Genomic DNA, 26,051 nt, shown 5'->3' with positions numbered 1-26,051 from the left:
ATTCAGATCTTGATAACCGTTGTCCAAGTCACGAACAAAACTCAGTCCTCAAAGGCTTTATGTCTTCCTCTGTCTCGATGTTGCTAGTATATTGCCTTGTGAATAAAAACAATTTCTGGAAATGTCAGGTAGTATATGAGAACACAGTTTGTTGGTTATGATACATAATGAGGCATTAGTCTCATACCACCCCCCCCCCCCCCAAAAAAAAAAAAAAAAAAAAAATGCAGGCTATTGTTATATTTTTGTAGTATGTTATAGTACACCAGATATTACTTTGACTAAAACATTGAAAAAATGTAACATATATCTGCAAAAAAAAGTGTCAAAAAAAGAATGAAATGATTCAAATGACTTGACATGAAAACAATGAAGTGGTATGGCACACAATAAGAGCTCCCCCCCCCTTTTTTTGCTGGACTTGGGGTTAACCCGCTAGCTTTCTATACATATATATGTATATAGTCACATATCTTGACCTTAAAGAGAGACAATGTATTTGAAATATGTCTTTATTGATGTATTGCAGGTGAATGGCTTCAAATCCTATGTAGACCTCTACATCAAGGATAAAGTAGATGAGACTGGAAATCGATTAAAGCTCGTTCACGAGCAGGTCAATCCTCGCTGGGAGGTGTGCGTCTGTCTGAGTGAGAAAGGCTTTCAACAAGTCAGCTTTGTCAACAGCATTGCCACAACCAAGGTATGTAAAGCCTCATTTCGATATGAAGAGTAAACCACCCTCAAAACTGCCAAATAAAATGACATAAGTTCAAAACGCTTCACAATACTCCATCTATAATATATGTAGATAGATAAATATGCTTAGCTGACTCTGTTATGTGCAGAAACTCCATTTTTATCCCCACTAGTCATTCATTCACAAATCATTTTTATTTTGCTTACCAGATCTTGTGTGAATTAGTCTCTTTTGAAGTAAATTAAATCTGAAGTTCATTTTCATAATTTTTTCTCCAATTTACAACCAAGATATTCTTTTTGAGGGAATTCTTAAATGAATGCAACTCACATGTAGCAGCCAAGCAATTCTAGGCTCTTGTTTAATGGTAGATTTGAAATGTCCATTGTAAAAGGAACTTAAAGTCGATTGGAAGTGGCTTTTGTTTAATTTATTTATGTAAATGATGCATCCTGCACTCCTTCAAATGTGTTTTATTGATTGTTGTTTTGTTTCACTTTTTCAATGCTGTCATTTGTTATCTAGGGTGGACGTCATGTAGACTACGTATCAGATCAGATAGTGAATCAAATCATCCAGACAGTGAAGAAGAAGAACAAAGCAGGAATCAACATCAAACCTTTCCAGGTATGAAGATCACTACCCTCCCCCACCTCTCCTCCTTCCCACTCTCTTCATTTTTTTTTTTTAACTCGCCCTATATATCTTATCATTTTCCATGTGATACCTTCATCTCCCGCTTCCCAACCCATATTTCTTCTTTTCAATGCTCTTACATTTTGAAGATATCTGTCTTACGGTAAGCCTCAACTCAGGGCTTTTTTTTCTGTTTTGATTTTGGTGTGGTTTGGGTGTAGGATGAGTTCTTGGTCCAGGGCTAAAGTTTTGAATTTGGTTAATGCCTTGATTGACTGTGGAGCAAGTGTCTCTAGAGCAGGTGTTGTAGAACCTTGGAAACACCTTCATATGCTTAGTGCATGGTAGTATCTGGGTAATATACAGACAATGTCACCCTTGTGATCAAGTACAACATATATGCAATAGATACGAGTCTTACCAGACCAATTAGGTGTTGTGGTATAGTGGTTTATGCGCTTGACTCTCATTCCAAGGGTTGAGGGTTCAAATCCCAGCCCAGCACTAATGCCTTTGTTAAGACATTATTCCACAGAGTGGATTTGGCACTATATAAGTTACATTTATTATTATATTATTATGTGCCACTCTCCTACCAGACAATAATTTGGTACCTGTTAGGATGTGATTTAGAGACATGTAAAAACCGAGAATATTTTTTATTATTATTAATATTGTTTTTATTTTTAGGGAAAAGACCACCAACTTACTATATTCTTTTTCCATACGTATGATTCATTCCTGTAGGTCCGTAGTCATATCTGGGTGTTTGTTAACTGCGCGATAGAGAATCCGACCTTTGACTCACAGACCAAGGAGAACATGACCCTCCAGATCAAGAAGTTTGGCTCCACCTGTAAGCTCAGCGAGAAGTTTGTCAAAGCGGTAAGAAAAATATTCTTCTTCTTTCTGTAATTCATTTTGACACTTCACCTCTCTTGATTTTCTCACACATGAACAAAATCTACCAAAGTGGTAAAGACAAATTAGTTTTCCCTTTTTTCCATTTTGCTTTCTTGATAATTTCTCATATGGGTACAAACTTGTAGCCTTGAAACCGTCAGCCTTTTACGGTAGCTATGAAATGGAGTTTGTACATGTTTATATAGAATGCACTATAAAAACATGAGATAATATATCTTGTGATTCAAAGAAAATCTGTTTATAAATGTAATGCTTCCTGGGACAAATTCCTAGATTTTTTCTGACTTGTTTTTCCATACAGATCGATCAATCAATCTTATTTACTGGGTGTAAGCCACAAATATGTTTAAATAATTGAAATTCTGTTTCTTCTTTATTTCAGGCTGCCAACTGTGGGATCGTGGAGAATATCCTGTCATGGATGAAGTTCAAGGCTCAGGTAAAGGGAAAACATTGTCATGTTTGTTCTAACGTTGCTTTTAATCAATCAAAATGAAAAAATAGATGATATTTAAGACCTTGTTATTGTTGTTGATTTTTCTTCTTCACATTTCTCCTGTCTGAGAATAGATTTGTCTCATGTTAATGCTGTTCCATCAGGTAACCTTTATCACAAATCTATTTAGCACATGTTGACTGGTACTACATTGAGGCAAATTAATACAATTTTAACTAAATGTATCTTTAATGTTCTGTCTAGGCACTTAAAATGATTTAGATTTAAAAGGTACATCATGAACGAAGTCAGCCTTTGTGTAGCTCTGCAAAGGTAAGAAAAGGATATTGAGACTTGCCAGTCGTTTTATACATCATACCTGTCTCTATCTAATGAGCTTGCAACCACTCATGTTAATTTGGTACAACTGATTGCATACAGAGTCAACTGGACAAGAAGTGCCACACCTCCAAGCACTCCAAGATCAAGGGTGTCCCCAAGCTAGACGATGCCAACAGTGCAGGGGGCAAGAACTCTTCTGTCTGCACTCTCATCTTGACCGAGGGAGACTCCGCCAAGTCCCTGGCGGTCAGCGGGCTGGGTGTGGTCGGCAGAGACCACTATGGGGTGTTCCCACTCAGGGGAAAGCTGTTAAATGTCAGGGAGGCCTCTCACAAGCAGGTAAGAATTCAAGACATATACCGTAGGATAATTATGTTCTTTTTCCCTGATTCTTTTCTAGATTTTCAGTGTTTTCTGGAAAATGCTTAGTGTTCCATCTGGATTATGGAGTTTCCAAAAATTGTGTGTTCTCAGTCCTTATGCTCTGCGGTGTTGATATGATACAGCAGCTATAATTTTCAGTGTAGTTTTATCTAACCATCATCCAATATATATAACCAAAGCAAGAGTGCTCTTTATGATGATCCTTTAATTCTGTAGTTGAATGTTGATAGCTGTGGGTCTATCTAATCTAGCTATGGTTTGAGCCTTATTGGAAGGATACAAGGTGCACTTATGAACTCACTTGCTGCCATAAAATGGACTTTGTCAATGACTGTTGATTATTATCACAACCACTGTTTGATTAAATAAATGCATCTGTCTGGTTTTCCAGATCATGGAGAATGCCGAGATCAACAACATCATCAAGATCCTTGGTCTCCAATACAAGAACAAGTATGATTCTCCTGAATCCCTCAAGTCACTGCGCTACGGAAGACTGATGATCATGACTGATCAGGATCAAGATGGATCTCACATCAAGGGTCTCCTTATTAACTTCATCCATAGCAACTGGCCTCATCTCCTACAGAGAAACTTCCTGGAAGAATTCATCACTCCCATCGTCAAGGTAGGTTGGTGATACAGTGAAACCTGTCTATAAAGACCACCCAAAGGGGCCAAGACAAGTGGTCTTTATAGGCAGGTGGTCTTTATGTACAGGTTCCTTTAGTACATGTTTGAATGCGAAACATTTTTCAAGGGAAACAAAAAATGTGGTTTTTGTAGACAGGTGGTCTTTCTACACAGGTGGTCACTAAAGCAGGTTTGACTGACTGCAGTATAGATGTTTTGTGTAGGGTAATTATCATCTACTCTGTCTTGGACGTGTTTGCATTAAGCATTTACTTTGTATCTTTTGTGTTTATTTTCTTCTTTCTCCTTCATTGTCTGTGTATTTGTCTTGCTGTCTGTCTCTCTGCCTGCTCCTCAATCTGTTTGTCTATCTATCTGTCTCCCTGTGTCTCTCTCTTTCTCTCTGCCTCCTTCTGACCTTTCACATGTCAACATTAAAATTTATAGAGGAATGCCATCTAAATTTCTACATGTACTGTCACTCTATGATCCTTGTTATCTTTGAACACTGTAAACAGTTGTATGATTAGTTACTCTATAACAGGGAAGACATATAAGAGCAATTATTTCATACTTAACCTCTATACTTCTCCATCCTTTTAAAGGCTATGAATAGTAATGACAGTAGTCATAATAAGGATCGTCAGTGAGATCATATTTTTCATGACAAGGTAGGAAAGTCCAAAAGAGCAGTTTTGAAATATCTTGTGCAAATGCTTGACACAAAATACAAGAACATAATTATTTTTACCCTGGGATTTGCTCATTACTTAAGAAAAATTAAAAGAAACTAATAATTCTGAGCACTTCCTGTTCATCAACTAAATCAAAGAAATCATACAGTTTCATTTTTGCTTGCCAAACTATATATGTGCTTTGATCCTTGACTGCCACTTTGTCAATTCATCATCGGTCATGTAGTCATACAATGAGCTTCTAAAACATAGGAAACAAATTCTAACATTGCATTCAAGGGAAGGGATCATATCATCAGTTGCGTTCATTCTCTTCTCTCTATTGTATGCCCTTAGGCGAGCAAGGCTAATGAGACGACACTGCCCTTCTACTCCCTGCCTGAGTTTGAGAAATGGAAAGACGCAACTGACAATTGGAAAACCTGGAAAGTCAAATACTACAAAGGTTAGTTACTTTTCTTACAGTATTATCATGTAGGGAAGTGATGGTGATGATAACTTATTGTTTTGGATGGTTGTTTTTTAAATCAAAAGTCAGGATAAAATGGATTTAGTTTGCAATAACATTTGAAGGGTGAGTCAAAATCAGTTAAAGTGAGTTTAGCTTATCTTTGAAGTCATGTCCATCGAATGCCTACAAATTGATTGTACTCTTTTCGGCTCAAGATGATAAGTATCTTGTTTTATGAAATCTTTTCCTGAATCCTTTATTACTGAAATATTTCAGGAATATTTCATTTCATTTCATTTATTTTCATATTTCTCCTGTCACATATACATTTCAAAATAAAATACAAGTTATTTTTTGTGTGATAACATAACAATCAATAATACATCATAAATAACATAAAGATAAGTGGTCAATATAGAGTACTGATTTAACTGAGAGAAATATGATAGGACCTACATGAAAGCAAGTTTGTAAAGCTGAATGCCCCCGTGAAATAGTTTGTGGTAATGAATGAATTTTTTTTCCTCTATTCATTTACCATTCTTTGATGATTGGTATAGATGCAGTTTTTTAATGTAATAATTCAAACTTGAATTGCTGAAACGTTCATAGAATTTGTCAACTTTGCTTGAACTTAGTTTTGATACATTTTGCATCTCTACGCCATTTGTTTAGGTTTGGGTACCAGCACAATGAAGGAAGCAAAGGAATACTTCACTGATATGGAGCGTCATCGGATCCCATTCGAGTACACTGGACCAGATGATGATGCTGCAATCGTTCTTGTAAGTCTTCTTTTCATATGACTAGAGATAATTGCATCATTTGTTGGTGGTTTGAAAAAACCTTTTTAGCCTGGGCATTTAAATGTATTATATTTTCTAGTGTGACTTCCTATGCAAAGAGCTTGACATTAACATTGCATAGGAAACAGTTCCAACACAAATATAGAGGGTCTTTTAATATAATTAAACAAAATATTTGTTAAAGATTGGAGGTCAGTGTGAAATTTTGCTAGTCACTTCTCTATGAACTCTTTTGATGTTGAGCTATCGATAGATGCACACAAGGTTCCTATGGTTTCTTATCAGCAGCATCAAAATCCTGTGAATCTCATACACATTGTGTGCATAGATGTCACCCATTGAAAGGCCAGGCTTAATTATATGCTGACAGAAATCATGTACGTCAGGATGCAATGAAATCCTATGATTTTCGGTCTTTGTGTTTGCTTAAATTTGGTAGGCTATTACTTTTCTTGGGTGATTTGATTTGTATGCTGTATAGGCATTCAGTGAACAGAAATTGGAAGATCTATGTAAAGTAATTGGTTGAACTGATATTGTATCCTTGTATTGCTCCAACAGGCTTTCAGTAAGAAGAAGGTGGAGGATCGTAAGGTGTGGCTGAGTGAATGGCTGGAGGAAAGGAGGAGCAGAAAAGAAACCGGACTTGGGGAGGTAGGATAATTACTGCTATATGTTATGCAGTGTCTTGGAAATTTTCCTTTTACTCACAGATAAATGAGTTGATTTGAAAGTTGATGATAATCCAAGCTAGATCTATTTGCTTCATAAAATTCAGAGGGTGGTTGTATCTCCTCAGAAATGAAAGCTCATTTCTAATCATTTCATGTAGATTATCTTCTTTCTTTTTGGGGGTGTTAGGGGCTTTAGAAGAAAAGCCATAAATTAATTATATATTTTTAAATTTAAAAAAATGTTAAATTCAGAATCGTTTGATGTATTGTGTTTCATAAACTTTTCTCACAATAAATTATTTGTGAAAGTCCTATTTAAATGTAGTGGCACTACAAGGGTTAAACAGAAACCTGTCATCTTGTGTGTTGCATGATTTGTTTTCTAATGAAGTAGGAATAATTTTAGTGTTGATATGAAGATAAAAGAGAATCTGGCCTCACCAGATGGATGCTAAAGACTCTGAATAAAGGCCATCAAGCAAATGAAAGGATGATGATGATGATGGGGATTATGATGATGAACAAAATTACTATTTTTATCTTGCTACAGCGCTACCTTTACCAGAAGGATACCAAGAAAGTCAGTTACAATGAATTCATCAACAAAGAGCTGGTTCTCTTCTCGAATGCTGACAATGAGAGATCCATCCCATCCATGGTTGATGGTAAGTGAAGTGCTCTCAATCTCCTCTGCCTCTGATACTCATCTTTTCACCTTTATTGTGCAAAAAATAGAGGGAAAAGCTTAATAAGTCCAGGCTACTTGTTTTAAAGAACAATGTATAGGACTGCGTAAACTGTGCAATGTAAAAAAATTACATTGAACATAAAATGAAGTGCAACAAAATGAGGATAAATTTAATTCAGTGTTATACTTTTGCACAATCTGATTTAGCAGTTTGATGTTTTATGCAAGATAGCAATGAGTATTCATGTACCGGCTTTTTGTTCCTCTAATGTGATTGTATTTGATTTTAGGTTTGAAGCCTGGTCAGCGTAAGGTGCTGTTCACATGCTTCAAGAAGTATGAGAAAAAAGAGATCAAGGTGGCTCAGATGGCTGGTGCTGTGTCTGAACTCTCGGCCTACCATCACGGGGAGGTAAGATAGCACTTTCTTGAGTCTTGATCAAATACTCATTCATCCTTTCAAATCCACCCTAGATACTGTAGTATCAATGGAAGCAATATAATAGGCCTTTACTGGACAATATGTAATAGGTCTTGCAATAGGCATAACAAATGGAATGAGTAGTTGTTCTGATTGATAAAAAGCAGTATTTTCATCTGTTCATGCACATAATTAATTATTATTACCATTTTAGAAAGTATTGGTAGGCTGAAATGAGACTTAAGAAATGTTGTGTTACTAAAAAAGTGTCATATTGAAAAAAATGGATAGAATATATGCATCAGAGTCGAAAATATTCCCACTATCAGTCTGTATTGGATCATCCAAAAGCCATTGGGCACTTATGTATTAAATGCATCAGATGCATGGTACATATCGAATGATTCCTTTAATTTGATAAAAAAGGAAAGTGTAGCAGACTTCAACTCAGTTTTATTTCAACTTTCAGCAATCTCTGATGAGCACTATCATCAACCTGGCCCAGAACTTTGTTGGTAGCAACAACCTGAATCTCCTGCAGCCCATTGGTCAGTTTGGTACCAGGCTTCATGGAGGCAAGGACGCTGCCAGTGCTCGTTACATCTTTACTCAGCTCAGGTGTGTATGTGTGGCAAAGCAAGTATATACAGTCAAACCTGTCTATAGTGACCACCCAAGGGAAAGACAGAAAGTGGTCTTTGTAGACAGGTTCCTTTAGTACATGTTTTAATGAGAAATCTTTTTCTAGGGAAACAAAAAAATGTGGTCTTTGTAGACAGATGTTCTTTATATACAGGTTCCTTTAGTACATGTTTTAATGAAAAACCATTTTCAAGGGAAACAAAAAAATGTGGTCTTCGTAGACAGGTGGTCACTAAAGCAGGTTTGACTGTATGTAAACAAATGTGAAAGAAAGATTGGATCCTTGAGTAAAAAAAAGTCTTATTTTATTTATCCTCCCATCTCGTGGCTGGTTGGAAGAAAAAAATTGTTTCATAAAGCTTGCATAGAACCACATGTCAGTATGACCAAGGAAAGCCATGTCTGATAATTGAAGGACTTTTGAATCAACATCAGAGATTAACCTTGTAGTTATTGTAAGCAAATTTAATTTCAACCGTTGGGTTAGAGTCTATATTTTCAACTTCAGTAATGGTAAAATATATTGAGATCATCTTCCTCTTCTCCTCTCCTGATTTTTCCACCCAAATTTCTTTTTATAGAAAAGACATAACAGCAGGTTTGTTTTGAAACTCTTGCGTTTCTAAGAGATCAAAAGTTACATCAAGAATGGCAGAATGTTCATAGAACTATTCAGGCCCTTTAACAATGATGTGGTGTAGCTATATTAACATTCTCTCTCTCCATCTTTGTTTTTAATCAGCCCCTTGGCAAGGCTTGTTTTCCCTCACCATGACGACCCCCTCCTGTCCTACATGTACGATGACAACCAGCGTATCGAGCCAGAGTTCTACGCCCCCATCATTCCCATGGTACTCATCAACGGCAGCGAGGGTATCGGTACGGGATGGAGCACCAGAATATGTAACTATGATATCAGAGAGGTGGTGGCCAATGTGAGACGACTCCTGGCTGGAGAGGAACCTGTTCCAATGGTGAGTGGATTTTCTTGAGATTGTAATGAATGAAATGATGGAATATCATTGAACAAAGGCAAAATGTAACTCTTTGTCTTGCCATAGAGAATTACAAAATATACCGGAAAGCGCAAACATAACACTACAAGTGGAACTAAAGGGAAAAAGTATGCAAAAATGAGTTTTGATTGGCTTCTAAACAAAAGATTTATTCAGTGTTTTCTGATTTAAAATTTTTGAAGTCAAACATACCTTTAGAAATCGAGATGAATTTGATTGATTGATTGCTGAATATTCAAGTAAATGCTCTAGTCAATATTCTGTTGTCAAAATCCAGCTTTCAATTTTATGAATTCAGTATGAACAAGATGTCATGCTGCAAATATAATGCATAAAATATTTATTTCCCTACTTATTTGTATTTGTATTGCTTCCCATTGAATCTTACATGTGATTGTCCTCTGTCTTCTCCAGCTTCCATCCTACAAGAACTTCAAAGGGACCATCGAGGAGTTTGAGCCCAATCGTTTCGCCGTCAACGGAGAGATCTCGGTGGTGGACGACAACTCGGTAGAGATCACAGAACTCCCCATCAGGGTCTGGACTCAGAACTACAAGGAATCAGTCCTAGAGAACATGGTCTATGGGACAGATAAGGTCAAGCCATCTATCTCGTAAGTTGTCCATAAAATAGAGCCAATCATAATCACCTTAAGGATTCTTATTTGATTGCATCAACTTTCCAGCGGTCATGTCGGTGGGCTTAGCTAATGTGGAATTTAAAAAAGTTGCTTCTGCACAGAACAAAAAGCCGTAAGTGTATTTACTTTCACGTGTATCATAGGATACAGACAGGGGAAGTATATGACACATAATTCATTTTATTTTGCTGTTTTCTTGATGTAAGTGAGAACCTTTTATAGATCGCTTCCGCTGCAATGCATGATGAAAAATAAATATAAAATCTTATTCATTTATTTCGTTTCATTTCAACAGGGTAGCCCCATCAGTAGTTTAAATCTTGTTTACTGTTGCACGCATTGAGCATGTTAAGATGTCATTCTTCCATTTTGTTAATCTGTAACCCAATTGTTAGTCTGTTTACACCTTCCTGCATTCAGCCCAGTTTATATATGAGCCTTATCATTCCATGACTTATAATAATAATAATAATATGTCTTGTTTACCAAGGGTAGCCTCATCAGTATTCATACTGTTCTCCCTGAGGGCCCTGCAATCATATTATTACCCTGGTCATCGGATTCAGGCTTACCAGTGTTTTCCATGCCTTGGACAACATTTATCTACTTCCAAATTGTCTTCCTTTCATCCTGTAATTCACTTAGTACTCATGTATCTTGGAAATCTATGACTAATATTTATTATTTGTTTTACTTAATTGTCCAGGGACTACAAGGAGTATCATACAGACACCACAGTGAAGTTTGTAGTGAAGATGAACGAGGATCGACTGCTACGAGGAGAAGAAGAAGGTCTTCATAAGATGTTCAAGCTACAGACAACATTCTCTCAGGCTAACCTCATGGTATGGGCTCTTTTAACTTTTACAGTGATATGTTAACCTTCTGTATCATATCCCAGGGGGGTAGTTGACTGGGGGTGGATGTCCAGGGGGTAGGTGTCTGGATACGGTTGACCACTTCAAGAAATTACTCAAGTCACATCTATTCTGCTAGAAATTACTTTATTACCAGCCTACATATACTTAAATGATCTCTGAAAAGTGACTTCTTTTGTTTATAAGTGGCCCAAACATTGTGGAGCGGTGTGTGCAGCGCTTTGTAACTGCAAGGAAAAGGCGCTACATCAAATATCTTTTGATTTGGATTGGAAAGTGTACCTGCAGCAACGTACATTATCTAGCTCTTCCTTCATGTTAGCCTGAATCTTCTAAGATTTCCGTGTACATGTAGATAACCAGACATTTATAGACTTGAACATTTTTCAAATGAATGATATTGTGCATGACATTTTGTGATTTTGTAAGGGGTGTGGTACTTTGTGTTTTTAGCGCTCCTAATAAAAAGATATTATTTTTATTATAAGATGGGCAAGAGAAAAACATCTCAACTTATCCTGGATTTTGTTTTTATCTGAGTGTAATACCTGCATAACAATTTCATACCTGATACGGCATTGACATGGTTCTGAAATCTTGTTTCCTGGTTCTCATACCACTCCCTAATTATTGCAACTTTTTTAATATGAGGAATTTAGTGTGATAGCTCAGTTGGTAGAGCAGTGGTCTCGTAATCTGGTGACCCGGGTTCGTAACTAAGTCAATGCGCTAGTGCCCTTTAGTAAGGCATTAATCCTCATTACCAGGTCCCTCGGAGAAGACCTAAAGCCATCGGACGTCTGGTTGCTCACTATCAAGCATTTATGCTTTCTTAGCAATCAGGTAAAATAACCACCACCACCACAATATCTACTTTATCCGTTCAGGTATTGTATGACCGTCATGGCTGCATCAGGCGCTATGACAACGTAGAGGAGATCCTGAGGGAATTCTTCACTTTGCGTATGGAGCTGTATCACAAACGTAAGGCCTATCTTGAAGGTATCTTGGAGGCGGAGTCGAGCAAGCTCAACAACCAGGCTCGATTCATCATGGAGAAGATAGATGGCAAGGTGGTGATAGGTGAGTACACCTCTGGCAAAGGGAACTCTCTTCCAATCTCTTTCAATTTGTAGGCTCCTGTTCACTACTGAATTTTTGTGACTTTAGTCAAGAGGTTAAAGTTCAAATTGCTTGTCTTTAGATGTGATATTTTATCTACAATTGTCTTTTTTAACCTAGGTGTACTTCAATGGTATTTCAGAGGAAGAAATTTCATAAGTAATTTGAAAGCTTATTGGATGTCTCATAGAACTAATTCAATATTATTCAAACTATCCTTATGACCTTGTTCAACAATTCAAGCAGACATCCATGTAGGCATCCAGATGTATGGAATTCTCTACATAACAATAATCAAAATATAAAATCACCCCCCCAAAAAAATTGACTTCACCTCTTTTCTTCTCCACATTACCTTTACAGAGAACAAGTCTAAGAGTTCAATGATCAGTCAGCTGACCTCTCGAGGGTACGACTCTGACCCAGTGAAGGCCTGGAAGGAGGCGCAGCAGAAGTCTGTGGAGGAGGAGGAGGATAGCTTTGATGATGCTGCAAGTGATTCATCCGAAGCTGGTTCAGGACCTGATTATAACTACCTTCTAGGAATGTCCTTGTGGAGTCTCACCAAAGAGAAGAAGAATGATCTTCTCAAGCAGAGAGATGAAAAGGTCGGTTGTACGATAACATAGAATTACTTTTGCAAGTCAGAGCCTGGTATTGATTAGTTCTGTGTTAGAATTCTGTGTTTTACGATGATAGCCCGGAAAAGGGGTTCTTCTGGGGTTGTTGCAATTTTTGGCAGAATAATGGGCTGTTTTTTTAATGGGGTTCTATTTTGAAAGTTTGCTTGACTTATTATTTTACATGCAGAAGTTTAGTGATATGTTGGACATGTCAAGAGGCACACTTATTGAGAAACAGTACTATTCATTGAGTGTTCATTTCTCCTTCTAACTAGGCAGCAGAGCTGAGTCTCTTGAGAAGAAAGACTGCCAGTATGCTGTGGACTGATGATCTGAATGCTTTCATGGCAGAGCTCGATGTAAGTCAATAAACTGAGTCCAATCCCAGCCCCTATGAATGCACACTGAATGAACATTTGTGCTGTAATATGATGTTATAATATTTATATTACTCACCGTTGTAGTGGGATGGAGGATAAGTAATTCACATGTTTTTCCCAGATTCCCCATTTGAACACGTTCAGCTACCCATAGTACTTCATAGAGAGTATTTTGGACTCCGATGAACTCCGTTGCTCAGACAAGAGTTAACAGCTTTATAGTCTTTCATTATTGCTTATTTTATTTATGTTCATTTTTATGCTGGGCAATGCATTCGCGCCTCCATTGTTTTATTTTGTTTTTGATGGCATAAGAATTAGAGTAGGGCAATAACAAATTTGAATATAGTAATGAATGAGTCCACTGGAATCACAATGAATTTAAATCTAGAATGTATCATTTCTTTTGATTGCCTTTACTTTGTCATAATATTAGCATACTCCTTTGTCAGTATCTTCAGAATGTCATTTTATCATCTGTTGAGAGCCAGAAGCACATTATACTTTTACATACAGTTATGCCCTTCTGGCTTTGACAGATGTTATATGTATTATTAAACTTTATTGAAACTAAATCAATATTTTGTTTCACAAAACAGAAGGATAAAGGATGTAAAATATGTACATGCATTTTGAATGATGGAGAATAATGCAAAACTTGAATATTATTGATAAAGAATTATTATTTTTGATGGTCATCAGAGGGTGGAGGCTCAAGAGAGGGAAGATGAATCATCAGGATTGACCGGTGTCTCATCCAAGATGACCAAGGGTAAAGGAAGTAAGATAACCAAACCACGCAAGCAGAAGCTCCTCACAAGAGAAGAGACCAAGCCCTCACCGTATGGACGACGTGTAGCCCCACGTATAGACAACCTCATCAAGAAGGCAACTGGTGATGGCAAGAGAGGACGGGTAGGTTTTTGAAAATTTGGAGGCTTGTTCCCACATGCCTCTGCCCTTTAATGACAATCAGTAGTTATGTGTGATTTTGTTGTTTCATTATTGTAAAACGCATTGTTATTTTCTCTGAAGATCAAATGCGCTATAGAAGCCTAGGTTATTATTATTACAACTTCATATATGAATCTGATCTTTCTCATGAGAAAAGGTAATGCCGAGAGAATAATATTTTATCGCTTTTGCTTACCCCTAAATGGTATTATATTTTGCCTCTGGCATTTTGTAAAAAGGTTGGCAACATCACATGAATTCAAATATTTTTATTTAAAAGATTTTTTTTCTTTCTCCTAAATTTGGGCATATGTAGAATAATTTTTGGAAAGATGATACATATATATCCAATTGAGCATCCGTGTATAGCTATTTATATTCATAATTCTAATACATTATCAAAATATTGGTACCTTCTCATCGAACATTCATGGGTTTCTTGTAGTGGTTTGTCATTTACTTTATTTATCACTTATGGTAAAATTACACAATTTTCATTTAATTACATGCATCATAATATTTCTACTGATGACTTTTCATTTGCCCATAGTGCATTGTCATTTATACATTTTGAACAAAAGTGTTCAATGTAGAGGTAAGATAATTACACCTTTCAGGACCAAGAAGTCCTGAAAGTAGAAGGTAAAGTAGAAGAAGAAGTAGAAGGTGACTCTGGCTTCTTGTCATAATTCATTCTTTGTCATATCTCTTTCCTATCGTTGATTCCAGAAACCCAAAGACTTGGACATAAAGATGGAGGAAGGATCTGAGCTCTCGGGACTCATGGAGGATGACAAGGATTCAGTCGCACTCTCGGACAAACCAGCTGGAGCCAAGCCTAAAACAAAGACTGGTATGCTTTCTCACAGCCTGGCTGGCTATATGCCACATAGAGCCATGCACATTTGTAGTAGAGAGATATTGTCACTTTCATCCAGCCCTAATTGTCTAGACTTAATCTCCAGCCATTCTGTTAATGTAGGACATCATAACAAATTCTCAAATTTCAGGATTCAAGTAGCCAGCTCAGATCTTAATGTATGTAGATTTAAGATACAGCCATGTAGCAAAGCTGACTGGTTGTATACACTGTATAGTCAAGAGAGCAGGAAGGCTCAGTCCATGTTTAATCAGTCTACATTCACAGAAAGTAAACACCTGTGTGTGTGTCATAAGAATGGACTTTCATTCCAATTTTCCACTACCAGTCATCATTTTAACTGTATAGGTGTAGGAGCTTTGGGTTCGAGAATAAATAGGTTACTTGGAAATCACCTTATAAGTAGTTTACCTTGGTCTATGTCTTCATCTGGACATGCATTGCAAGCATATTGCCCCAAACCCGTCTTCAACCAATCTGCTAGCCATTGGAAACATTGCAAATTGATATGCAGATTTCAAACTGTAATTAGGGCTATTCCAAAATAATCCATATACTGTTAAGGTCTTTGAAGAATTGATATGGCAATGGCTTCTAGAAAATTATTGTGTTGTATTGTGTGAGATCATCGTTCCTTTCTAGTTGTACATTATTTATATCAGCTACTCTATTTCAGATAAGCTTTTGTGCAATACATTTTGATTTGTAGACATTGATTTTTACATTCAATCTATCAAGTACAGTGAGAGAGAGTATGCCCCAGATACAGGAAATCACAAACAAAGCTATTAATTAAATAGTGTGGCTCATAGCCAATTGAGAGAGTTAATTGTGATACACACACAACAATGTGATAAAAGGTCGATTCCAAAAAGTTCCTCCCACATACAATCTCTATTGGAGGAATCTATTTTGGCCTCCATGAATTGACCTTTGATCATTCACAAGTGTGTATGTGTCACATATAGCTCTCTCAATACACTATGGTCTGGTTGAATTTGTATATTTCAAAGTCTGAAATTCTCCTCCTTAAATTTTCTTCGACATCATTGCATCGCAAGATGAAGAAGCAAGAACTGGGTACACCAAAATGTTAACAATTGTTTGATATGTTTGCATGATTTCAATGAAATCACAAACTTTCTGATACTCAGTGATACCGTGCCTTAATATGTTGTAACATCTTGAATGTGGTTCAATTAAGTATAGTGTGTGTGACTTTGTCTTCCTTGTGTCAGTACTAGCAGTTACTCAAAACTTCTGAATATTATCTTGAGAATCGAGTATATGGGCAAGTCCAAGTTATTCTGTCCCATATATTACCGACCACATCTCAGATTATAGCATGTCTGATCCTCGTATTAAAGTTAGCAGCGCTACTAGAGCTTAGAACAGACGTGAAATATGAAGTGAAATTGCACATTTAATGTCAAATCGTGTTCAAAATCTACAATATTTGACAACCTGGACCAACAAAAGACTCGATACATTCAACTTGCCCATATCATAGTCATGTACAGAATAGTTAAGTTGTGGACAGTTTGGCTTTATCCTTAAACTCTGTCTTCCTATCATATTGAAAATCTTGACCTAAAGAAAGATGATTTGATTTTTTTTCATGAATGAAGTAGAGATTTATTCTAATTTGAGTTCTAGACCATTTTGCAGCTGATGAATGAAATTATAATTCAGAGAGGAATTTATTTCTTGACAATTATTTATTAAAATCTCCCTGAAATTTTTTTCAAACCAAATTTCTAGTGTAGTGTTTGTTGATTAGTGTCTGTGTATTTATTTTACACTTAGGATATATCAAATGGGCATGCCATTCTTGTCTGATGAATTCACACAGACTGCTTGCAATCATATTCAGGTCATGTGTTAAATTTGGATGCACCTTACTGAAATGGGAAGACAACAGGGCCTGTTATAGGATGATTAATTTGTAACATTATTGTTTAATTAAGTGTACTTTGTAATACAGAAAGAAACCTCCTGTCTCACTGATAAAATGACAAAGTATTCTTTTACAATTACTAACAGTTAAGGCAAGGTTTTCATGAACAAAGTGTAGGATGTATAAGTTTTGAAATGACTGAGAAAAAGAAACGAGAAGAATTAAGTTTCCAGACTTCTAACCCACATTCTAATTTAAAACATCTTTCTTTAAAAGATGAGTTATATATTGTACATCAATTAAACAGGTCTAAGATTGTCACAGTATCACAATGCATAAAAGTTCCCCTCTTCAATTAATGATAACCTGATTATTTGCCTTAGAATAAATGTTAGTTGTGAAGTTGTAATATCTTAGTAATTTTTTACCAACCTGTTATATTTCCACCCTTGACAGCACCCAAACCTAGAGTGCCTAAGGAACCAAAGGCCCCTAAAGAGCCCAAGGCCCCTAAAGTACCCAAGGCCCCTAAAGAACCCAAGGCACCCAGGAAACCCAGACAGCCCAAGGCCACTGGGGGCGAGAAGGGTAAGAAGGGGGCCAAGAAACCCAAACGTAACCCCTGGTCCGATACAGAATCAGAAGATGAGCACCTCGATGATGTCACTAGTGGTGATGCTGCCCTGGCTGCTCGACTGGCAGCACAGACGGACAGAGGCCCACGAAGGGCTGCTGGTAAGTGATCCAGTCATGCTTCATGGAATCCATTAGAAAGGGAGGATGGGACAAAAGAATTGTTAAATGAAGTGTCGTACCAGCAAACACTTACAGTGTTATTATTCAGGTCTCTGGATTCTTTAATTTACTGTACTTTACAGTGCACAAACTCTTCTCCACTCCACTGAGGAGCAGTGAAGCTAGCTGTCTTTATGCTAATTCATATGCTATTCATATGCTAATCCAGTTACACCAAGTTCTCATCGTACCGAGTTCCTATTTAGCACATGAGAATAGGTATTTTGTGCCCATTTTGTTCGCAACAGTCTGATAACACATGGTTCCTTGTCTTGCTTACGCCATCCTAGCATCGACCAAGATGAAGTACACCTACAGCGAAGACGAAGAGAGCGATGGGAGCGGTGAATTCGTCATCACCCCTGCTGCCCGCAAAGAGGAAGTCACCTACCATGACGAGGACGATCTCGATGACGACCTCGCCATTTCCCAACCCCAAGAGATGTCCAATGACCTCTCCGACGATGACATGGACAATGGTAGCGACGCCTCCTTTGGAGCACCTCCGCCCAAAGCCAAGAAGAAACCTGCTCCAAAGAAGCCTGCTTCAAAGAAACCGGCTCCAAAGAAACCGGCAGCTAAGACGACGAATGCCAAGAAAACCACCAAACCTGCCAAGTCATCGAAATATGTAGAAAGTGATGATGACGATATCAGTGATATATCGGTAAAAGGTACGTTCACATTTTGTTTGAAAACTGACCAGGAGATGTTGGTTATGCAATTTTTGTCAATGAAGCGCACAAGAAATACAGATCCCTTATGCATTTTGTCAATGAAGTGTATGCGATCCATATGTATTACAACAATTTACACTACTTGATTGCTGTGGATACTTGCAGTAGTTGTCACAAAGAAATATGTGTGATACTGTTATTCTTTTGAATCGTAGACTTATACAAAAAATATAGAAAAAAAACTAGAAAAATAAACGAAACAAAAGGAAACTTATTCAGAGAGGGGCCATGTGTTGATATTCACTTCTTATTTGATTTTTATCCACTCACTGACACAACTTTAAGTAAAGGTGAAAGGTTGCTTACAGTTATCCTATTCTAGATGACTAACATAATAAAACTAATCCTTGCAACATTAATGATGTACAAATATTTATAAACAATATAAATTTAAACGTGTCCTCTTCTGTTAAATTTCTTGGTATCCTTTTGGATGATACTTTATCTTTTCAGGATCATCGATTGTATATAACTAACAAAATATCTAAAAACATTGGTGTTCTTTGTAAATTACGTGTATTTCTGCCTGAAAAAGTATTGTTTATGTTGTATAATTGTTTAATTTTGCCTCACTTACATTACTGTAATATCACCTGGGCCGGTGTGGGAACAACTAAACTAGAACCTCTCCATAAACTTCAAAAGAAAGCTTTAAGAATTTGTACAAACTCCCATTATCAAGCTCATTCACGTCCCCTGTTTTTTCGCTTAAGAACACTCAATATTTATGATATACATAAAATTCAAAGTGCTATTATGATGTATAATGTTTATAATAATTATGTACCTAAAAGAGTTTGTCAAATGTTTATCCTTAATAAATCTGTTCATTCGTATAATACTCGTTCCTGTATCAAATATCATTATCCAAAGGTCTCTACCCAGTTAATGCTTTACTCTTTTAGACATAATGGTCCCCGGATTTGGAATGATTTAACTGATAAGCTAACATTATGCACAACTATATCATCCTTTAAAGTTCTATTGAAGAGACAGTTGGTCTCTTCTTATTTCCCTTAACTCTTTCTTTTTCTTGCAATGTACCATGCATTTGTGCGCGTGTGTGTGTGTGTGTGTGTGTGTGTATCTATAATGTGTAGTATATTATTTATATATTGTTATTATTGTCGTAACGTATACAACCATGTAATCTCGTTATTTATTATTTATGTCAGGGGACTATTTTACTTACAAGTTTTTCAAACTTCCTTTTTAGTCTCCAATTTCTTAATTCCATTATTATAAGATTATGATTGTTTCATGTTACTTTTGTATATATATTATGTTATGGTTTTATGATTGAAATAAATGAACTGAACTGAACTGAACTGAACTAACTTGGTAAATCAACTAACCCATTAGACAAAGTTAGTAATTGTTTTAAAGATAAATCTATGCCATCTGTACTATTCCTTAATTCTTGTTTTCTGTCTTCTTGTTTTCCACCAGATGAGTCGAGTGACCAGATTTCAATCAACAGTGATTCAGATGCTTCTCCAGTACCAAAGACCAAAGCCAAGGCAAAGCCTGCACCCAAGCCTAAAGCAGCTAGAAAAGGTAAACTTAATTCATTTTTTCAATTGAAGCAACAATTGTACCATTGTGTCTAAATTATTATACAGAGTGTAGTCAGTGAAAAATCATTTTCTAAAATTAACTGCTAATAAATTAAATTTTATAATGTTATAAAAATATACTTATTACATGCATGTAATATTGATATTTTACAGTACATGTTTTCATGGCCATCTAATCAACATCTCATAAATTTTCACTAATGTAAACATTTTGCTCACATCCATTTAAATTCATGGTTATTTCATAACATGTGTTTAAATGGGATGCCCACATCTATAGACTTATGACAGTTTTGTGAGACACTGTTCAGCATTTTAGTTATTGGCTTTGCTCTACTTCCCTTTATTTGCTTTTGAATGGCATATTCACACTCGCCCATTTCCTTACATAACAGAAACAAAGACATCGATGAGCAACGCCCTGAAGAAGATGAACGCACCCAAGAGGAAAAAGGAATCTGATTCAGACTCGGACTTTGGTGTGAAGAAGCATGCAGCTAAGAAACGTGAGGACCTATACCATTCTCTAATTAATCTTAGGAGCTGCGCATTGCTAATATATACATTCGTTACTTACCCTTTATTACTACAAGTATTGCTATTACTATACACGTAGAACATAGAGACCACTATGTTATTGATGGGTCTTAGCAGTGTATGTTTGACAGAAGAGAGGGGAATGGATTCTTATTTTGACTAATGTAGAGCTATCTTGTCTTTCATTTTTGTTTCTATTCAAGACATGACATTTTAGGTCTGTTTTTGTTATATATTTCATAAAAAACAAGAAGTAAATTTGATGACATCAAAGATAAACTTTATCTGTATTTTGGACAGATAGTGAACATTTTCCATTGTTGTTCAAGTCTCTTGCCTAGTATCCATTATTTTTAATTTTTGATTTAAAAAAAGAAGAAGTAATAATGCCTCCTTAACGAGTACCTTTAACAATTGCCTTATGCATTTTCTTCTTAATTTTGACAGCTTCTGCCAAGCCCAGTAGCAAGTATATTGACTCTGACTCTGATGATGATTTTGGAATCTCCAAAGCACCACCCAAGAAACTTCCCAAAGCAGAGGTGAGTTCTCTTGAAGCATAGATTTCTTGTTGTTGTGGGCAACGTTGCCTGCAAGTTCCAAGATGTTTTGTTGATTCTTGTTATAGATATTTATTTTACTTGGCTACCATGAAAGCACTTTATGCAACGAGTAGACCTACATATTCAAACCATACTCAAAGGTAATTCAAACGAGGTGGCTAAAATTCCTAGTTTCACAGAACTGCTGTTTCATTAGTAAAACAGGCAATAGGCATTTAACATAACTTGTTTTACGCCGGTGTACTTTATACTTTGACTATGTTGTAGGCGGAGTTGGCCGTTGATTCCACTAGGTTATAATTTTTTTTTTTGTCTGTATGTTAGCCTTTAAATTTTGCATGAAAGGCTGTAGACCAACCATTTATTCAAGATTTGCTTCTGATTACAGCCTAAAAATCAGGCACTAAAGATGACCCATTCCTGGCTGTACGGCTCTGATGAAGAAGACAAAGGCGACGACGTCAAATTCGGCACGAAAAAGACAGGAAACGGTACCGTTAACACTTCAAAAGGAGGTACTGGACGATCCAAAGCCTCAATGAAGTATACATACTCAGACTCAGAAAGTGAGGATTAGTCCAACTACCTTGACTTACATCAATTCACATATGGATTTATGTGATTTAAGCTCACAAGACATATGTGAGATTTTTTATATATTTTTAAGACGTTCTAGTTGCTGAGGCTGCCTAATCTTTTTTTATTTGTCCTTCTTATGCATATGATATCTTCGATACTTCAATTTACTGAAATGTTTCGCTCAAACTCAGTGCAATGAATTATTAGGAACAAGAATTCTGATATTGAGACAAGTCAGGTAGGGCTAGGTGCCCAACTGTATCTATTGAAAGCCCATCAAGGAATGTATGTTTGTTTGTTTTTACACGGAGAGTGATGCATAATACCTAATGATAGGTAGTATTAATTTATTTCATGTAAATGGATAGGAATATCAGATTATCATTATTAATGTACCTTCCATATCCTGCTGGAGGCTTTCCTTAAGTGTGGAGGTGATTAAACCGACAATCAACTAGGATATTTTCCCAGGCTTTTTAATGGTTAAGGAGACAGTCAGATCAAGAATTAGATATTTAAGTTGAATTCTTGATTGACATCAAGTTCAGAGTTTAATAAAAGTGGATTTTTTAAAGAAATTATACCATTCTAACTTCAAAAGAAAGTTGCCAGTCCTGATGCGAAATCAACATTTCTTCATGAAGAGATTGACAAGATTTACAATTAATTGTAGTGATCGTTCTAGGGAACAGTATGGAAAACTTATATTGAAAGCAATTGTCTTTTCCATTTTGTTATTGTCCTTTTCAATTATTCATTGTTTATGTTAACATAATCACATTCTTCACAAACAGTAAGTAGGCCATTACCATCATTTTTGCCATGATTTTGTGATGTAGAATAGGAATGTGTACAATCATGGGAAATTGTTTCTCTCCATCTGTGACCTCTCATTACCTCTCTCTCTCTCTGTCATCTTTCTTTTCTCTTTTATTCCTAGCTCATCTATATCTTATAATTTTGTTTCTTCAAGCACCATTACCATTTTACCAATATGTAAATATTGTACAGATATGTAAATATGACTGTAAAGGTACAATGTGGGTCAAAAAGTATTTGATCGTGATATGACGTTATGCTGTATATAAGCATTTTTACTAAACAGTGGGTCCACAGTGTGCATTCCACCATTTCTTGCCCATTTTACATGAATCAGACATGTAGCTCTTGGATGGAATGATCTTTTTGTATGACATTTTAATGAATATGAAATCCCCAATTGGCTTTTTATTGAAATACTCAGATTTTTAACATTTGAAAAATTGATCAGGGGTACTCTCTATTTTAAGAATCTCCATTTGCAAAAAACAATGAATACTGTTTTGCTGTTATTTATGTATTTTAATATTTATATACTACTCCGAATATCCTCGCCGTCATATTTTTATCTGAATTGTGCAATTGCATTCCTTTTCACGTCATAAATTATGATGTAGTGTTTCATATTAGATTTTACTGTTTTCATTTTCAATCTCAATTGCTAAATATTTTTAACAAATAATTCAGGACTATATGCCCCCTTGTACATGTAATTATCGGAGGTTTGAATGTAATCACATTTTCAAATAGAGATCTGCCTGAACACCTGATTTCTTTTCTGTTCTCTAGGGCAATAATTTTATTCAACTAGTAGCCGAAACATTTTAATGAATCAACTGGATGTATGTATTATGATTATATTTTAATGTAATGTCCACTTCTGTGATGGAAGTTTATCAGTGGGTCTATGCTCTTGTCTTCTTCAGTATTTAATGTAAATTAGAAAATTTGTAGAAATGATCGTCTTCTCTGTAACTTTGAGAAAAGGGCTGTAAATAATAAAAAAATAAAAAATCAAGAAGGCAAGGAAAAGGATGATTTCAATATTTTTATATCTGCAGTTTTATAACTTCTTCATTGTGAATTAGTGTGACAATGTGACAAGTATTCAATTCCACTTTTATTCCGAGAATTGTATTTTAACAAATATTCAATGTTTTTAGATTGGCCAATAACTGTAGCATTGTTAATTTTGAAGGTTTATCAAAAATATGCCCCTTTTATCAAAACAAACAAGAAAGTGGAATATGTAAATAATCTGTTATGCTACGTACACGAGGATTTTGCGGCTCCTGCAAAACCCAAGACCACGTTTATGGTTCAGTCTGTTAGATGCTCCAATATGTATACTGGTATGTATAGATGTATATACATGTACATGTGTGGAGATTGCTAAGGCCAACTTTTATTTATCAGCAACATCTTCACGGAAAAGATGAGACTTTTAAATGTTTTACATGCAAGCTACATATCGAAGGGTCAGTGACACAAAGATGTAACTCCATTTTTAGAAAAAGTGGTTTATGTGTCACCGAGCACTTGGGCCTTAAGGAGTCAAGTCTATGTTTCACTAGCCATCGACTTCAATGGGGTGTTGGATGGAAGTCTTTGTGTTTTCTGGAAAGCCCACACTTTTCTGAACATTTTGGCAAAATATGGAGTTACGTCTTTGTGTCACTGAACCCTCGATATGTGAATGCACATGTGTGGATGTATGAATGTAGTCATCAAAAGATCGGAAGAATCTTTGCCCCTTCAATGTATTTATACACATCTCGAAAATGAACAAAGATTTTGCATTCAAATTGACTGTATTGTGTTGTGTGATCATTGCTTTGTAAAGGTATTATCAAGGTCAGGTTGTGAAATTTAGTCAAAGATAATCAAACAAAACTTACGCCAAATGTCGACTAAAAAGGAGCATGTGCCAACTGATTTGGGAGGAAATTTTTAATTAGCACAGTACATGTAATGAGGAAAAATATGAAAGAAACAACAGAGGAGTGAAAGAAAGAGAGAGGGGAGGATATGATAGAGAAAAAAAGTGAGTGCAAAAGGAAGAATCGGACAAGGTATAAGCACATTACATTAGGTGATACTTCATCCCAAGCTATCCACTTTGAATTATGGTTTCTTTTATTCTGTCAATTTCTTTGTATCTTACAATCTGTATCTTTCTTGCTTTTTACCCATAACACAAACTTTTATCTTTCAAATTGCCTGACTTCCTTATGCCATTTAAAGATGTGAAGTGTTAGTGTGTGTTTAATATATTAGTGTCGTGTTTGGGATCGGTGTCTTAATAGTTATTGTAATATTGCAAGGTAATAATTGCAAGGTATTTGAAGGGTAATACAAGAGTATAATTTATTATAACTCTAAAAACGATGAGTCAAATAGTCCAGATTCACAAGTATATTTACAAGATGTAAAGCAACTAAAGTATAGTTGATAGCTTGGTGATATGGTCTGAACTCTTCTGTTCCTCTCATGAGGGATGCACACACATTATATTCCCAAGTTCATTCTCACGGTCATCTCGGTAACACATGTAATCTGTTCTGGGAAAGGGTCTTATCAAACAAAGGGGGCTTTAATTATTGGGAGGGAGACAGGAAGTCTTTTGTTTCGGAGGTTTGGGGTTCTTATCAAATGTATACAATTTGGGGGTTATTTGGCTGGGATTATTTATTAAACAAATGTTCTGGAAGGGGGAGTCTGGTATATCTCAGGGTGGGTCTTATCTGTATTGGGGCATACTGAGTGATATATACTATTACTGAGGGGGTTGTAGACTTACCAATACATAACATTAGGATCAATAGAATCAATGTACAAATTCATAACTGTAATAAATGGACGCAAAACAAAGTCTGTTTGTAGAAAATGTTTGGTTTTATTATCAAACAACTTTCAATATGAAGAACAAAAAGTTCTTTCTTTTAAAGCCACATTATTACGAGTTGTTCACCAAATGAAAATAGACTATAACTACATAAGACGAGACTTTCAAATGAATCAGTTTCAGCCAAGTACTGTACGGTCTGTACCAACCTCTCATTATGTTTGTACATGTAGTTGGATAGAAATAGTTAAGTAGTACTACCATGGAACAAGCTAGACTGTTCTTCAAACAAAAGCATAATTATGTTAAAGTCATGAGGTAAACATAAATATCTATCTTCAAGTTACAGACAATGTATGGGAACTATAAAAATATAAATGACATGGTTCAGGACAACGGACACTTGACAGAAAGGAAAACATTGAAAATTTATAAACAAAAATTACAAAATACTAGACTTCACCTGAGCACATTGACAAAAAAAAAACATAAACCTGGCAAAAATAGAGTACATATTGTAACATGTATGTAGAATTACACAAAGAAAAAAAATGAATACTTTTAAATGTCTTTTTATTTCTAAATATCCCAAATTCTGTACAAGCTTTCCTCATAATCTTTCCTTTTTTGAAACGTTTCCTTCATTCTTATGATTTCATGTTGGAATGGTTCTTTGCAGAAAGTATCCACAACAAATAAAAAGACAGTAATTATCAAAGTCATTACAACTTCCTGCAGTATTTTGAAATAACAGGCAACACCAACACTGAAGTCTT

General features: G+C 35.9%; 1 protein-coding gene across 1 annotated transcript in view; it reads left to right on the top strand.

The window, feature by feature from the left end:
• Positions 1–24,239, top strand: part of LOC578275 (DNA topoisomerase 2-alpha) — a 28,977-nt gene extending 4,738 nt beyond the window's left edge. Inside the window, exons 8-33 of the mRNA XM_030973708.1 lie at positions 530–703; positions 1,226–1,327; positions 2,084–2,221; positions 2,643–2,699; positions 3,138–3,377; positions 3,814–4,050; positions 5,087–5,195; positions 5,877–5,986; positions 6,569–6,661; positions 7,232–7,346; positions 7,660–7,781; positions 8,260–8,408; positions 9,175–9,406; positions 9,863–10,062; positions 10,796–10,934; positions 11,855–12,050; positions 12,453–12,697; positions 12,988–13,071; positions 13,795–14,007; positions 14,776–14,899; positions 17,280–17,558; positions 17,909–18,292; positions 19,805–19,912; positions 20,328–20,438; positions 20,917–21,011; positions 21,421–24,239. Coding sequence (XP_030829568.1) covers positions 530–703; positions 1,226–1,327; positions 2,084–2,221; positions 2,643–2,699; positions 3,138–3,377; positions 3,814–4,050; positions 5,087–5,195; positions 5,877–5,986; positions 6,569–6,661; positions 7,232–7,346; positions 7,660–7,781; positions 8,260–8,408; positions 9,175–9,406; positions 9,863–10,062; positions 10,796–10,934; positions 11,855–12,050; positions 12,453–12,697; positions 12,988–13,071; positions 13,795–14,007; positions 14,776–14,899; positions 17,280–17,558; positions 17,909–18,292; positions 19,805–19,912; positions 20,328–20,438; positions 20,917–21,011; positions 21,421–21,609 — 4,245 coding nt within the window. The 3' untranslated portion in view covers positions 21,610–24,239. The remainder of the gene's footprint in view (positions 1–529; positions 704–1,225; positions 1,328–2,083; positions 2,222–2,642; positions 2,700–3,137; positions 3,378–3,813; positions 4,051–5,086; positions 5,196–5,876; positions 5,987–6,568; positions 6,662–7,231; positions 7,347–7,659; positions 7,782–8,259; positions 8,409–9,174; positions 9,407–9,862; positions 10,063–10,795; positions 10,935–11,854; positions 12,051–12,452; positions 12,698–12,987; positions 13,072–13,794; positions 14,008–14,775; positions 14,900–17,279; positions 17,559–17,908; positions 18,293–19,804; positions 19,913–20,327; positions 20,439–20,916; positions 21,012–21,420) is intronic.
• Positions 24,240–26,051: the final 1,812 nt, after the last annotated feature.

This window comes from Strongylocentrotus purpuratus, unplaced genomic scaffold, assembly GCF_000002235.5.
Source record: "Strongylocentrotus purpuratus isolate Spur 01 unplaced genomic scaffold, Spur_5.0 spur5_scaffold_7, whole genome shotgun sequence".
Lineage (NCBI taxonomy): Eukaryota > Metazoa > Echinodermata > Echinoidea > Camarodonta > Strongylocentrotidae > Strongylocentrotus > Strongylocentrotus purpuratus.
The sequence above is the reverse complement of the archived record's forward strand: the minus strand, read 5'-3'. Positions and strand labels throughout refer to the sequence as shown.